Here is a 16,019-nt window from a genome sequence, read left to right as displayed (position 1 = left end):
AAAATCATTTCTGTGCAGAAAGAGAATAAAACAATGAGCAAACAAGGGATTATGAGGAATTTCAGTTTATGCTCATGCTGCTTTATTATGTTATTAGGTTAAAGGTTTCAGGTTTGTTGAAAGCGTCTCTAGCAAAGTAAAGATTAAGATCGTGATGATCTATTATCTGTTTTTCTTACCAACTGGAAAAGAAAGCCACAGCTTCAATCCTCCTTCCATAAACAACAGAAGGTTTGTGAACTGCCTGACAGAAGCTTTGATAAATGAAACGTCTTCAGGCGACTTTCTTTATCCAAAATGTTAATTTCCTCACAGCGCCCAAACTGGCAGCGGATGATGTGACCCACGTCGCCCAAGTCATTGTTCGCCCACTTTTATGCACAGCTTCATCAGAGTGACACTAAAGGCCCGTTCATAGATAGATGCCAACAGAGAAATGCAACCATGAGGCCGGTTGGACTGGCTTTTTATTCAGCTGTTATTCATCTTCACATATCTGCTCCTTTCTATTCCACTCAGGTTCTGTACGAGTTCAACCTCGTCTCAGATTTCCACTTGAAGCGTTGGGAACCAGTAATGCGTTCTTAAATAGCATCTAGGCAGTCTGGTGGTCAACACACACCGGGATCCCCTGCCTGGATCACTGGACGCCAAGCAGCTCTCTGATGACCATAACTTTTAAATGTAGCATCCTGATTCTGCGACTTTGTGACGTCTGTCTAGTGCGCCTCAGTTCCAGCAACTTTAAAGGAAAAGTCGCTCATATTCAGGATTCAAACTTCTGAAAGTTCTTTAAATCTGAAATGATTCCATCCTGTTCAATAAATGATCAGTGTTTTTAATTCAGAGTGGCCAGAGTGAATGTGCTTTACTGGAGGCATCAATGTTTGTCAAAGAACACTACTGCCACCTACTGGTTAGTGACGTCACGGTGCGGTATCGGCTGTTGATCAAGTCCCAGTGCTGTATCTGGTGTTTGTCACAACGCGCTATTATCCAAGTCATCTTGAAAACATTCTTCTTCCAAATGTTGGCTACATATTACGGGTTTTTTCTCTGGCCAGAAGTTCGATGGCAAATCCTCCCTCTTCAAGTTGGCGATCCAACGACCAACCCGTCCATGGAGGATCAGGAATCAGAAAGGTGGAATAACTCTTTTTTTCACTTTTACCCGATGTATTCCAGCATCCAGCTGCCATGCACGTGGGCATTGTCAGTTTCACTATAGCTCTGGTGAATTTCAATGGTGAAGTCCTCTGGAAATCTTCAATAATTGTTGTTGATTGCAGATGTGTCTAGTAGTTCCCATTGATTTAGCTTGGAAAGCGGGGAGAATGGCGCTAGGCTTACCGCACCGTGACGTCACTGCTTTTAGATGTTGTCTCCAAAGTCTCCAGTAGCAGAAAAAAGTCTCTAGATTTGGCGCTAGGAGCTTTTTAGAAATCAAAGTGCTAGAGGGGTCTGAAAAGTGGCTAAATATAGCGACTAAAGCGCTAAGTTGGCAACACTGCTCTTTGCATGGTTTGTTTTCAAATGGTTTGCTGCTGTCTGTTTGGACCTTTCTGAACATGTGCAGCAAATGGACTGATCCAATATGGTGGACAATGGGGGGTGTTCTGATGGCCAAAGGATTTTTAATCAAAAACATTATGAGCACAAGTAAGGAAAAGTTGTATTCACCATTTAAGGAACTTAGGGCCCTAGGCAACTGCCTAGTATTGCCTGGTTGTAAATTACCCCACCCCCCACCCCCTCAGGTCCAATATGGCTCTTTGAACTGTTAGGTTGCCGATCCCCGTCTTAATATAACTAGAAACTATAAAGAAAATTGTTTAAAGTTTATTCTTTTAAACTTTAGAATGAAAATTGTAAATTTGGCAAGAAAAACAAACAAAATTGGCTTCACAGAGCAGGAGATCCAAAGATCTGACAGGTTAATTTATCCTCTTCCCATATTCTGTGCTTCAGTTTCTAATAAATTAACGGTGCAAACTAAACCATAAAGTCAATTGAATCTGATAGAAAGATTGACTAAAATTAAGATACAGAGAGTCCAAATCAGAAGCAAAAAAATGAATTGATCTAGTTTTTTGTTTTACAGTTAAATATTTTGCATATGATCGCCTGAAAGCAGCACGGAAATAAACCCGAGCCCCACAGCCCTTTCACTGCAGCAGCAATAAAAATAAAAAATAAAAAAACCTTGGAAAAACAAGCATTAAAACCTAACAAATGAGACGGCTTTTCGACGCTTGGTGCTTTCTTTCAGAGGGAATACATTTAATGAGCAAACCACTGTCTGACGCTTCAAGACATTGTTGAGACTGATGTCACTCCTCCAGGCTGCAAAATGGGAAATATCAACACCAATAAAGTTAAACTGGTGCTTCAGCCACCATTTCAACTAAATTTACAGTGGAAATAAAAGAGTAAAGTGAAAATTGTTCAGCTAATATTGAAACAGCAGGGATTCAATCATTTATTTTTGCAAAGAAGACAGAAATTCTGCTGTTTGAAGAGGATCAGTCATAAAAAGCAAAACGAGGATAATTGGTCTGTTTTCTGACACTTCCTTCCATTGTAATGAAAGGGGTGTATTTAACATCCGAGTTCTCCGGGTTCGTATCTTAACCTCTAAAGAAAAGCCTCACCTTCTCTGCTGACCTCACCTGAAACATCTTCCCAAAAAGGAAATGAACACGACCAAGGCTGCGCTGCGTTTTGGAGCCAGACGCGAGCGGCCCAACTCCAAAGGCTTAATCTATTTATAGAAAAACACCGCTACAGTACAGCGATCCGGGCGGAAAAGGGACTCCACGAGATGGGAAGACAGTCAGACGCCAAGATTTCAGGCCAAGAGCAGAGATCAACGAGAGGAGCTGTCAAATTCCAGCTTTGGCTCAGAGCTCACAAAAAAAAAAAAGGTTCGCTTACATTTTACAGCTTCACATCCAAGTCCAGCAGAAGACAGATATGAAGTGGGTTTTATTCATAAAATTAGAAAAGAACCATTTATTTGCCCTGAAATCCTGACAACTGCAGGGCTACGGAGGCCCAATGGTGCCAAAATCATACACTCACCAGAACCTCAGCTCAACATTTTCAATAAAAATTAACCCATGATAAACATTTTTATGATGCCGCATAAAATAATGTGTTGTTTTTTTAATACATGACATTAAAGGATCAGTAACAAGCATGTATGTCACTTTAGAGGCTTCTGTGTTCAATTCAATCAATTAGATTTCTATAGCGACAATTCGCAACACGTTTTCTCAAGGCACTTTACAGTTCACTAGATCATCCAGTCAAGTTTTCTATCTAAGGAAAACCAGTTGATTGCATTGACTCATTGACCAGAAGGCAATCCCTCACACTAAAGGGCTGGTCATCCTCCCGCAGCAGTGTGTTGCTGTTAGTCGTCGCCGGTATGACGCAGATATTTTTGTTTTATACCCAATTTTGAAGCGTGGTCTGGGCTGTTATTCCACGCCATGGAATAGCAGACATGGAACGCAAGAGGGATAATCAGGAACTAGCTAGGATTGTGGGCGTCCGTGTGTTGGTTTGACGAGCTTGCTCGCCGTCTACAACCCAAAGACTGGCCGTGGCGCTGCGTGTTTTGGCTTCGGGTGCAAACCAACAGACCGTCGCACAGAGCTACAAACTAGCGTCCTGTACGGTGTCTGGGATAGTGTCCGAGGTGTGCCAGGCGTTATAGACGGAGCTACAGCCAGAGTTTCTGCCATTGGGTACCAAACAGGAAATACGCATAGCGTAGAGAGGATGTAGAATCAACCAATCAGAGGCCTCCTTCACTCCTCCCTGTGACGCTATCTGCTAGGGATGGAACAGTTTATGAAAACCGTCCAAATCGTTCGGTTCGACTGTCTCGGTTCGGTTCGTGTGTTTCGTTCGGTTCATGCGCTGCTCCTTTTTCTCATAGGCGAAGCGTTTACACTCCAGAGCAGAAGGTGGCAGTACTGCGACCAAAGCCAACCACCAGTAGTAAACAAGAAGAAGAAGAAGAAGCGAAGCAGCGTAGCCGGGTGTAGCAGAAAAAAATCAGTTGTTGTGGAGAATTGTGTGGGTATGGCGAGTGGGAAAGAACAGGAGTTGGAAGACGCGCCAGCAGCACTTTATAGGTCTGCTGTATGGGACCACTTTGCATTTAGAGTGACCTACGATGACGGCGGAAAGAAAGCTGTGGATAAAAGTGCAACAGTGTGCAAGCATTGTGCAACACGTTTTGTTTATGCTAACAGCAACACGACCAACATGTCGGGCTAACAATCAACATATACCGAACCGAAAACCGTGACCTGAAACGGTGAACCGAACCGAACCGTGGATTTTGTGCACCGTTCCACCCCTACTATCTGCTGTTACCTACCACTTTGGGGAGGTGAAACAGAGTGTCTGCGAAAGGGGGGGGCATATCTGCGTTAACTGAGTAAAAACCAGGCTTAAACATGCTTGTAGCAACAGTGGAGTGTTGAATTTGGTCTAAGGTTGCCCCCCCTAGAGGTCAAATTAATATTAGCACCTCACACAGCAGGTTGGTTTAACTTCAGTTGGAGTCGCAGAGTTGAGTGAATCTTTATTACAAACAGAGCATCCACATGGTGTAGCATGAGTATCACGAGTTTAGATAACGTTTGTTGCTCATTTATTCAGTCAATCAAATATTTTGTTGTGGACGCTACAGAAAGCTCAACAATAACAGGATAAAGACTAAAAAAGTGCAGCACAATGCTTATATCCTTTTGTTTCTGTTACATCAAAGTTCAAACTCAGTCTTGGTGGTATAGTAGAAGCAATGCAAAAAGTAAAGCGAAGTGTTTCGGATAGAGTTAAGCTCAGGATTATGGGAGCGATGTTTAATCTTTTCATCGAAATTAATTTCTTTTTCTTGAGAAGGTTATATCAGTCGGTTGGAGATGAGCAGTAATGTTATGTTCACACCGTACGCCATCAAACTAGCGTCCAGTAAAGTGTGTCCAGATGCGTCTGATGCTTCTGCTGCCAGAGAACGGCTTTGCTATATTTGCTGTGAGTAGTTTTAATATATTTTGAAGTGAGAAAGTCCACCTGAAAACAAGGTCTGTGCAGTCAGTTCATCCAGTACGACGGAGTATTAGGGCCAGTCTAGAGATTTTTTATCTAATTTTGAAAATAAAGCTGTAATATTACGGGAATAAAGTCATAATATTATGAGAATAAAGTTGGAAAAATAAAGAGAATGAAGTCATCATGCCACAACCCATTACAGAAAGCTTGGAGCTCCGCCCAGCAGATGACGGCCGACCAGCTCCACCAATCAGCAACCAGAGTCCACTTTGACATCCTGCCCAGTTTGATGCTGCTGCTAAAAGATTTCCTGATTTGTCAAACCGACGCTAAAGTAGAACTTCACAGGATGCTCCACATTCCTCACTTTAGGGAAGAAAGTGCTTCTTGTAGGAGTTGTCATAAAATACAACTTTATTATCGTAATTTTATGACTTTATTCTCATAATATCGCGACTGCATTCTCTAAATAAAAACAATAATAAATCTGCAGCCTGGCCCTACTACTCCGTCGTACATCCAGATTATCATCCTGCCTTCAAAGATTATTTCTCTGTGGGAGCCGCTCAGACCCCCACATACCGGCGCTGCGCTGTCACAGGGAATCCCCAGCAGCAGCTGCCTCAGGCCCGCTCGCCTCTTGGGGGTTTTCCCCTCCTGTTGGTGGCGGCTGGAAGAAGATGCAGTGTTGCCAACTCAGCGACTTTGTCGCTATATTTAGCGACTTTTCAGACCCCTCCAGCACCTATTTTTCAAAAAAGTGACTAGCGACAAATCTGGCGACTTTTTACGGTCTCACTGGCGGCTTTTGAAAGCTCTTACGTGAAAGCATGTATCGTTCCTACTCTTGTCCTCCAGCGGCAGCTGCTGCCGTGGGGCGCCTCCCCCATCCCAACCCCGTTCTCCCGCAGGAGTCCCTCTCAGCGCTGCAGTCAGAGCCACAGGATGTTTACCCTCAGCGTCCAGACTACAAATAAACCGCGCATGCGCCGGGATTGACGGCGTAAATTGATCAAATTGTTTTTACTCACTTTTTGTCTTTCTGTAACGACATTATTTGTCCCACAGCATCAATAACATGCACATCACTTCCTGTGGCAGATTATGCATATTAGGCGATGATGTCATTTAGCGACTTCTAGCGACTTTTAGCACAGCCAATAGCTACTTTCCTTACTGAGGAGTTGGCAACACTGAGTAGATGTTAGCGTTTTTCAGGTCTGTGCTACAAACTGCAGGCAGCAGGATAATAAAAGCCAACATATTCTGCCGGCAGGTTTCTACATTTGAAGTTAATTTAGGCGTTAATAAACTGTTTCAGAGGAGTGATCATAGCGCTCTGCATCAGCAGTGCTGCGTCTGACTCCCTGCCAGCTCCCAGATCAGCTTCTCTCATTGGTTGATTCGGCGCATCCAGCAGCTAAAGTTAAATTTTTGGAACTACATCATCTTTTGCTTTTGAAGCGTGTCACACGGCTCAGATCCTCTAGACGCGCTGCAGGACCTTTTTATGCGCCTTGATGTGCGTCAACTTTAGCGGCTGCTTCTGCTCCTCAAAGCGCGTTAGGTGTAAACGTAGCTTAAGGTTCTCACCTTAAATCTGATAGAATATCTTTGAAGATTAGGGTGATGGTAAGTAGGCTTTTCAACTTATTGGAATTTGATCCTATTATTGAAGATATACGCTCTGATAAGTATTTCAAACCATGCAGTGCAACAGGGAATGCTTAATCAAAGTGTGTGATAGCCAGAGATGGGAAGTAACGAAGTACAAATACTGATATTTTTACTTTACTTTACTACTTATTTTTATGGCGACTTTTTACTTCTACTCCTTACATTTTTACAAAAATATCTGTACTTTCTAATCCTTACATTTTAAAAAATTGTCTCGTTACTTTAGTTTTGAATCATTTCAATGGAGTTACCGTTATTATTTTTCACGTCATCAATACCAAATTCAATCTAATTGGATGGGAATCTACGTTGCATTTGACGCACCGCTACAAGATGAATCGACAGATTCGGCGGTATTCATTGGCGGCAAATCATTGCAGCTTGGTGGCGGTGGCGTTAGCATAGTAGCATGGACAACGAGATGATTGAAAATGAACACAACAGAGATCTAGTCCTATTGGCAGACATCCATTTAAAATGTAGGCAACGGCATGAAAAAAGTGGTTTCTACTTTTACTTTTAGACTTTAAGTACATTTACAAGCCTGTACTTTGTTACTTTTACTTGAGTAAAGAAGTTTAATCAGTACTTCCACTTTTACCAGAGTATTTTTTAACACAAGTATCTGTTCTTTTACTCAAGTACGGAAAGTGAGTACTTTTGCCATCTCTGGTGATAGCTAATATTTCACAGGTTTAAATATTTCTACTTCAAATAACTTTTTTATGTGATTACTGTCAGGTTTATTCAATGATGATTATAAAGTTAATGTATGTGCATTTGGAACTTAGATGCTTAACTCTAATTACTGCAAACTGTCATGCAACGGTGGTAGAAAACTGCTGATGTTTGTGCAAGGATAATCACAGGAGACCACTCTATTCTGTGATCCAATCAGAGGAGCATTTTGTCCTATGACCTGATCAATTGTCTTGTCAGAGGAACACTCTATTTTGTAACCCACCCCATGTGTTATGATCTGCTAATAAAAAGGCTTTGCAGCAGAAGTCAGTCAGAGAGCAGATGTAGCTGAAAGTGGAGCTCTCCTTCTGCAGAAGCCAAAAATCCCTATTCTGTGCAGACTCAGTTTCTCTTTTATGAACCTACATTTTTGAACGTACCAATTACTTCCTGCCTCTGACTGGTAAAGCTGTAAGAGTAATGGCATTTAATGACAATAACAAGAGGCCGTCTCCTCCAGGTAAGGCTACACTCTGCCTCTCAGCTCCTCCAGCAGCATTAAAACATCCAATTGTTCACAGGGTGACAGCTGATCTCTAGATCTGCCATCTCATGCGCTGGCCGTCTGAAAACCCTCCAGAGTGCTCCTCTCAGGTCCGGAACGTTTCACCAGCGATGGAAGCTATTTGAGGGTGGAGAAGAGTCACTGTTTTGCCAGGAAAAAACTCAAATCGACTCGAGATGTTAGACCTGAGCAGATCTGATTCCGTCGCACTGACAGAGATCCCATTCGTGACCTCAGTGTAAGGTCAATGGAAGTTTGAGTCAGATCTTAATGTGTGTGGATGCCTGGAAGTATAGGAGGGAAACTATTCGCACCCCTTAAAGTGTTCCATGTTTTCTCATGTTATTACCATAAAAACTTCTGCAGTTTAATAAGATCTGAAGTTATAGACCCTGCAAAGGACAATAATGATACATGTCCGACCCCTATGCTTCTTTAAAACAACTCATAAGGAATATTTGCTTCCCTCGTCTCCATCACCTTCATCTTATGTGTCTGATCTCTTAACACCACTTGGTTTTGGGTAATCCTTACCTATTTTGCATACCCAAATGGAAAAGCAAATGACTGAGGAACTTTAAGCCCAATTTACATGTGTGATACATCATTTGAAAGTTAATTCCTTCCAGTTTCTGAAAATATAAATGAAAATAGTGTGACTAAAACACAGCTTAAACTGCGTCAGTTAAAACATGACTCAAAGTTGTTTTTTTACTCTTGAGAAATGATAGGTCTTATTTGAACAGCAGTAATAAAGACAAGCTTGAGAATAGGCAGGTTTCATTCTATTCCATTTGTTCTACATCATGTCAACCACAAATGTAGAAAATTTCAGACCTCTAACTCCAACAGTTCCAGAGCTGCAGGGTTTTGAACTTTTGGTGTCACCAGCGTCTCCAAATGACCCCAAATTGTGCCATTTGACCCACAGAATAACACTGAAGCATTTTGATCGCCACAATATATTTCCTATATACTTCCTTCATTTTCCTCCCTTCCTCCCTCCCTTCCTTTACTTGTCCTTCCTTCCTTCCTTTACTTGTCTTTCCTCCCTCCCTTCATTTACTTGTCCTTCCTTCCTTCCTTCCTTCCTTCCTTCCTTCCTTCCTTCCTTCCTTCCTTCCTTCCTTCCTTCCTTCCTTCCTTCCTTCCTTCCTTCCTTCCTTCCTTCCTCCCTCCCTCCCTTCCTTTACTTGTCCTTCCTTCCTTCCTTCCTTTACTTGCTCATCTTTCCTTCCTTCATTTACTTGTCCTTCCTTCCTTCCTTCCGTCCTCCCTCCCTTCATTTACCTGTCCTTCCTTCCTTCCTTCCTTTACTTGCTCATCTTTCCTTTCTTCATTTACTCGTCCTTCCTTCCTTCCTCCCTCCCTCCCTTCATTTACTTGTCCTTCCTTCCTTCCTCCCTCCCTCCCTTCATTTACTTGTCCTTCCTTCCTTCCTTCCTTCCTCCCTTCATTTACTTGTCCTTCCTTCCTTCCTTCCTCCCTCCCTTCCTTTACTTGTCCTTCCTCCCTCCCTTCCTTTACTTGTCCTTCCTCCCTTCCTTTACTTGCTCATCTTTCCTTCCTTCATTTACTTGTCCGTCCTTCCTTCCTTCCTTCCTTCCTCCCTCCCTTCATTTACTTGTCCTTCCTTCCTTCCTCCCTCCCTTCATTTACTTGTCCTTCCTTCCTCTCTCCCTTCCTTTACTTGTCCTTCCTTCATCCCTTCCATCATACCATCAAATTCCTCAGAAAAAAATAATTCTGAAATACTTTGTCATTTGCAGTAGAAAGATATAAAAGTGTGAAAAACTTTACAGGACGTGAATTCGGCTGCGATAATATGGGAGAATATTCCTTCCATCTTGGTTGATGAGGTACGTTGTTCCATTCAGAGGCAACATCTGTCCGCCTGATTTCACACTCTGCTATGTTATGTTTTGGGAATATGGAAGGAAAAGAAAGGTAGGGAAAAAAAAGAAGCAGTGGAACATTAACTTTACCGTTTTGTTCCTCCAGCTCATTGCCGATCTCTTGGCCCATTATCTTCTGCCGGCTGATGACGGCTGCTAGAGCATCCAGGCCTTGGTCCTGAGCTGAAAGAGAAGAGGAAAACAACCGTGGAACCGGAGGACGAGGTGGAGGGAAAAAGCAACGCAGCAGACATGTGACTGGAAGGGAAAACACTTCAAGACTTCTGGAGGTGTCTAAGTTTGACATTTTCTCTACTAAAGGAGACCACAAGTTCACCAAAACCTCCATGTGGTTATAAGTTACAGCTTTTTAAGCTAATCGACTGAAAGTCTGCAGACGGTAAACAAATCTACAGACTGGGAGTCTGCAGGGAAAAACATTTCTCAGCGATTTAAGCTTATTAAAGGCAAGAATGAGAAAAAAGGACAGAAAGTTGCTCATATAAGAATCCCATATGACCCAAGGATTTGATATCATGATTAAAATTACATTTTACAGTAATTTATAGGGATGCACGATATAATCGGCGCCCTATCGGTATCGGCCTTAAAACTGAATATCGGACATCGGCCACCCCACCGATATTTAACCCGATATTTGATCAGCTTCTGAGTTTCTACAGTCTAAAAAAAAAATAAAATACTACGTCTTCTTCTTCCTCAAAAACTTCTTTTTTACAGACTTAAAAACTTCTAAAGAGGAGGGAAAAAATATTGATAAATTAAAATATCCCAATATCTTCATATGCTGATATATTGCCATTTAAAAACACCATATCAATCTCTTTTACTAATGAAATATTGCTATATGTCATCGTTATGCTACGAAATCCCCCCAAAATTCACCAAATGTTGCCATATTTTTATATGTTGATATATTGACGCGGTATCGATCTATTTTACTAACAAAATCTCACAAGAATTTGCAAAATATCACGAGAGTTTGTAACAGAACGATGAAATTTCACCAGATTTTGAAAGTAAAATAGATCGATACCGCGTTTTTAAAAATCTATTTGATATCAGCATATGAAAATATATTTGAGTATATTATTTTTCAAAGTGTCAGAAATGGATAACAAAACTGCTATTTTCAATGACTACTTATTTTTGTCCAGCTTTAACATTGGTATCGATATCGGTTATCGGCTACATGAGTTTTAAAATATCGGCATATCGGATATCGGCCAAAATTCCAATATCCTGCATCCCTAGTAAATTAATTCACACATTTTCTTCAAAAAGGAAAAGTTCAGTCAGCAAGGAATAATAAATGGATCATTTTTGTGGGGACTATTTGAGCAAAACTAAAATTCAAAAATAAAAAAACTTAAAGCTACAGTGTGTAATTTTTAGCGACATCTAATGTCCAGACTGCAGACCGCAGCAACATGAACATCTCCCCCCCACCGCTTCTCCCCCCCAACAGTACGGCGAGCGTTACGGGACAAAATGTCTTCCACGACGTCCGCATCACCTACCTTCTCAAGTGATGAGGTTTGTTTACATAGATAATTTTACAGATAGTATTTCATTAGTCTGTGTAGGGTATAGATTTCAGTACCGTCTCAGTTCATCTCTCTCAACTTGCCGTAGTTACTTTCGAGCATAATGGGCGATCTCGCAATCGCTAGTTTGTTGGCTCTGCGCTGCCGTAGCGCAAAGATGTCTGCCTCCATGGCTGCGAGACCCGCTCCTATGTAATTATAAATAATGAATTCTAAGGCAACGCAAATATTAAGGTTAAGAGGCTGAGCTCGTAGATGATGATAAATAACATAGTTATGTATAATATATTACATTTCTGACTTTATATCCCTGTAATTATTACACACTGTAGCTTTAAGACTTAAAGTTGGTGAAAGCAAAAGGTGAATTGAATGCAAATAGCCACCTGATGAACAGTGGATTATGACTTAAGCAGGCCAAAAAAATCAAAAAGATCAAAAATCCAGTTGTTTGCTTGCTTTATTTGTCTGTTCAGACAAACAGCCTGCAGGATTCACAGGATTCTTCTATTGCTCTCACTCTGATTCCTGCACCTGTTCTTTGATTGACTGATTGACTGAAAAATGAAAACTGGTAAAAAAAAAAAAAAAACATATGACCACCCATGTGCATAATGAGCTACCTAAGACCTCCCTACTGTGAAACACCCACATCCCAAGCTAAAATTAATTAACTAATTAAGTGAATCACTAAACAAATCATATTCTAAATAAGAAATCTAAATAAATAATCCAAATTCTAAGATTTAACTGAAAATGGAGAAATAGCTCCTACAATTTTCTCTATTTGTTTTCGATAATGAGATGAATGTTCGTCCAAATAGCCAAACATCGTTAGAATGAAGATCTTTTTATATAACTCTGCATCTTATCAAACGAATCCAACTGTAAATTTAATGCTGGACTCAGCAATTAATGTCTCACCTGAAGAAGAGGCGTTTTTGTCACTTTCTCCCTCAAAGAAATGTTTTTAACTACTATTAAAGGTCGTCTGGTTGTTGCCCCTCTAGTTCACCTGTTGTTCATTTCATTAACACCAAAGCAGCTGAAACTGATTAACAACCCCCTCTGCTACTGACCTGACCAAATCAATATCCCATAAGTTTAATTAACTTGATGCTATACTCTGATTACAAAGTGTTCCTTTCATTTTTTTGAGTAGTATATATATATATATATATATATATATATATATATATATATATATATATATATATATATATATATATATGTATAAGGCTGGGCAAGTTAACTCGTTATCACGTTAACTCATCAATCAATTAATGCTGACAATTATTTTATCTCGTATTAACGCAGTTTTTATTATTTCTTTTATTACTGTAAAAGTCTGTTGCTCCCAGGCTTTTATTTTGTAAAACTAAAAACTACCGGGACCGGAAAAGACAAGAAATTGGCGGATAAACAAACCAACAAACATGGAGAAGGGTACGGCACTTTTACACGGCCGTTTTCAACTTAAAGTTCTTTCAGGCGGCGCAGTCCACAGAAGCAAAGTTATTTGTAATCACTGCAAAGTTGAATTGTCTTATCACTGGAGTAGTTTGGATCTAAAATATCACCTAAATGCGAAACACACAGTTGATACCAGCAAATCATTTAAAGAAACAGACGGCAGCGCGAGGCTTCAGCAGACTACGTTAGATGCAGCGTGTGGGAGAAGTATAGATAAACAAAGGCAAGAGAAGCTAACAAATGCCATAGCGAAGTGGATCGCTGCAGACTGCAGGACGATTAGTATATTTAGACTATTTCCCTGCACAGTAAATCCCAGCAGTATACTTTTTTTTTGTGCTTCATGTCAGGTTTATTCAATGCTGATTATAAAGTTAATGTATGTGCATATGGAACTTTAAAGAAATGATATGCTAAATTCTGTTTACTGCAAACTGTCATGCAACGGTGGTAGAAAACTGCTGATGTCTGTGCAAGGATAATCACAGGAGACCACTCTATTCTGTGATCCAATCAGAAGGAGCATTTTGTCCTATGACCTGATCAATTGCCTTGTCAGAATAACACTCTATTCTGTAACCCACCCCATGTGTTATGATCTGCTAATAAAAAGGCTTCTGCTGAGGAAACCCACCAGAGAGAGCAGATGTGGCTGAACGTGGCTCTCTCCCTCTGCAGAGGTCAAAAATCCCTATCCTGTGCAGACTCAATTTCTCTTTTATGAACCTACATTTTTGAACGTACCGGTAACACTTCACCTCACTCTAACAGGGACATTTGGTACTAGACTGGTTAGTTTGCTCCCTGATTTAAAAAAACATAAAAGCTTTCTGCTGTTACTTCAGAAATGTCCTGTTTTAATGTCATGATTGTGACTCAGGATTTTGTGGGCAGTTTTTATTTAACTGCTACTGTAAACAAAATGCTGATGTTAAGTGTTTGCAGACCAAACGTTATGGCACTTCCTTAATATGACAGAACATTTAAAATAAAATTGGGCTATACACTACATTTGAATTCATTATTGGTTTTTTTTGGCGAATAAAAATGTGATTAATTACAATTAATCAGGGAAATCATGAGATTAATCGCGACTAAAACTTTTAATCGTTGACCAGCCCTAATATATATATTAAAATACATATTTTAAAGCATCTGCTATCATTTTAATGATATTAATAATAGTTTGTAGAGGTCAAAGGTCAGTGAACATCTGGTCATGCTGAAACTGTGAATTTCATATAAATTATAAGTTGCTAACCTATAAATGTAGGTTAGCAGGTTAGAATGGGGGGGCTGGTAGCACATTTCTTTATATCTTTAAAATGATAGCAGTACAAATGAAATTTTTTGCTGCACGAACGTTTCGCACCAATTTTATCTAATTTGAAGATGGTGGGTTGGGGGGGTGGGGTGGGGGGTACCTATCTGAAATGCAGAGCGTTGAACTCGCAGCCCTGCTGGAGGAAATCGGTCTGAACGCACCTTTAGCTTCATTCATCATTCAACAAACTCAACCTTAGTAAATTCTAGGGCTGCTTGTTGGATCTTAAAGTTCAGATTTCATCCATCCTGAAGCTGCGAAGTGAAAATTACCTTCAATGATTCTCTGCTGCTGCTGTTTAATCTCCCCAAAGGACAGCCCCCTGGTCTCCTCTGACTCGTTGATGAGCCAAGGGTTAGCCGTGTTGCCTCCGCCTGCAGCAGCTCCTCCGCCGTCCATCAGCGTAGATCTGGGATTCATAGAGACGTCCATCTGAGTCATTTTAATCAAAAGGCTGTTTTATCCTGATGCTCGTGTATTTTTCATAAATTTTACTGAGCTAATAGTTTGTAGCATTTGCTGCAGTTACTTGTGATCTTTTAAATCTTTCTTGGGTTGAAATCAGATCTAGACTTTGACTAGGCCATTCTAGCCCAGAACGTCTACGGTCACTGTGGTGCTGAAAGCTTCTAGCAGCTTTCCTTTCAGGATGGAGCTGCATCCGTGCTCTGATCAACTCAACTCCCACAGCAACAGGCTGCCACCACCATGCCTAACAGTGAGATCTAAACATCTCAGGTCACTTTCCAGTTTACCAGATCATCCAGTCAGATTGATTCAAAGTTTTCTATCTAAGGAAAACCAGCTGATTGCATCGACTCATTGACTCTTCAGCAATCCCTCACACTAAGCATGCTTGTAGCGACAGTGGAGAGGAAAAACTCCCTTTGAACAGGAAGAAACCTCCAGCAGAACCAGGCTCAGTGTGAGCGGCCATCTGCTGAGGCCCACTGGGGTTCAAGGAGACAGAAGCAGACATAGAAAAAGAAGCATAGATACAAAAGGCAACTGTCAACCAGCTCCACAGGCGGCCCCGTCCAGGAAACACACAGCCAGGCAGACGAGCTCCGAGCCAGCTCCCATGTCAGAGGATGAAGAGAGCACATCCAGTTAGTCACAGTCAGAGAAACAGGACTACACTGGAAAACAGGCCAAGCTCCAACATCTAGAAACAAGGGTGTTGATGGCAGCAGCACAGCTGATATTTCTCTCCAGGATGGAGTCACAGCCAAACAGGAACAGACCAGATGAAGCTACTATGAGAAAAAGCAGAGAGCAGAACGTTAGAGATTGAACTAACAGATTCTGCAGAGTGGGAGAATAGAGATAGAATGAAGCAGAATGATGAAAAAGGGGTCCCTATGTCCTCCAGCAGTCTAAGCCTATAGCAGCAGAACTATAGAGATAGCTCAGGATAACCTGAGCCACTCTAACTAGAAGCTTTATCAAAAAGGAAAGTTTTAAGCCTAGCCTTAAAAGTAGACAGGGTGTCTTTTAAAAATTCTAGGAACCACTAGTAAACCTACCCCATGTCTCGCCCAGATTCTTTAAACCAAGCAAAATGTGGAAATCCTTATAATATCCCTTTAACTGTAAAGTTACATGCTGTTTGCAGCCAATAACATATAACCCAAATGAAATTTATTAAAGTTTGTGTTTTTAATTTAGAAAAGCTAACGATGTTAAGAGGTATAACTTCTTCTTATAGCATTGGAAGGTCGTAAACACACGAGCGAGCCTCTTTCTGTGGATTATGTTTTTAGTGT

The 16,019-nt window shown here is 40.9% G+C and overlaps 1 protein-coding gene across 1 annotated transcript in view; it reads right to left on the bottom strand.

Moving 5' to 3' along the window:
* Window positions 1-16,019, bottom strand: part of stx8 (syntaxin 8) — a 64,002-nt gene that overhangs the window by 42,150 nt on the left and 5,833 nt on the right. Inside the window, exons 5-6 of the mRNA XM_038270501.1 lie at window positions 14,526-14,662; window positions 9,979-10,071 (exon numbers count right to left, since the gene is read on the bottom strand). Of these exons, the coding sequence (XP_038126429.1) occupies window positions 9,979-10,071; window positions 14,526-14,662 (230 nt within the window). The remainder of the gene's footprint in view (window positions 1-9,978; window positions 10,072-14,525; window positions 14,663-16,019) is intronic.

This window comes from Cyprinodon tularosa, unplaced genomic scaffold (genome assembly GCF_016077235.1).
Source record: "Cyprinodon tularosa strain WSP-4 unplaced genomic scaffold, ASM1607723v1 ctg763, whole genome shotgun sequence".
Lineage (NCBI taxonomy): Eukaryota > Metazoa > Chordata > Actinopteri > Cyprinodontiformes > Cyprinodontidae > Cyprinodon > Cyprinodon tularosa.
This window is presented reverse-complemented; position numbering and strand designations above follow the sequence as displayed.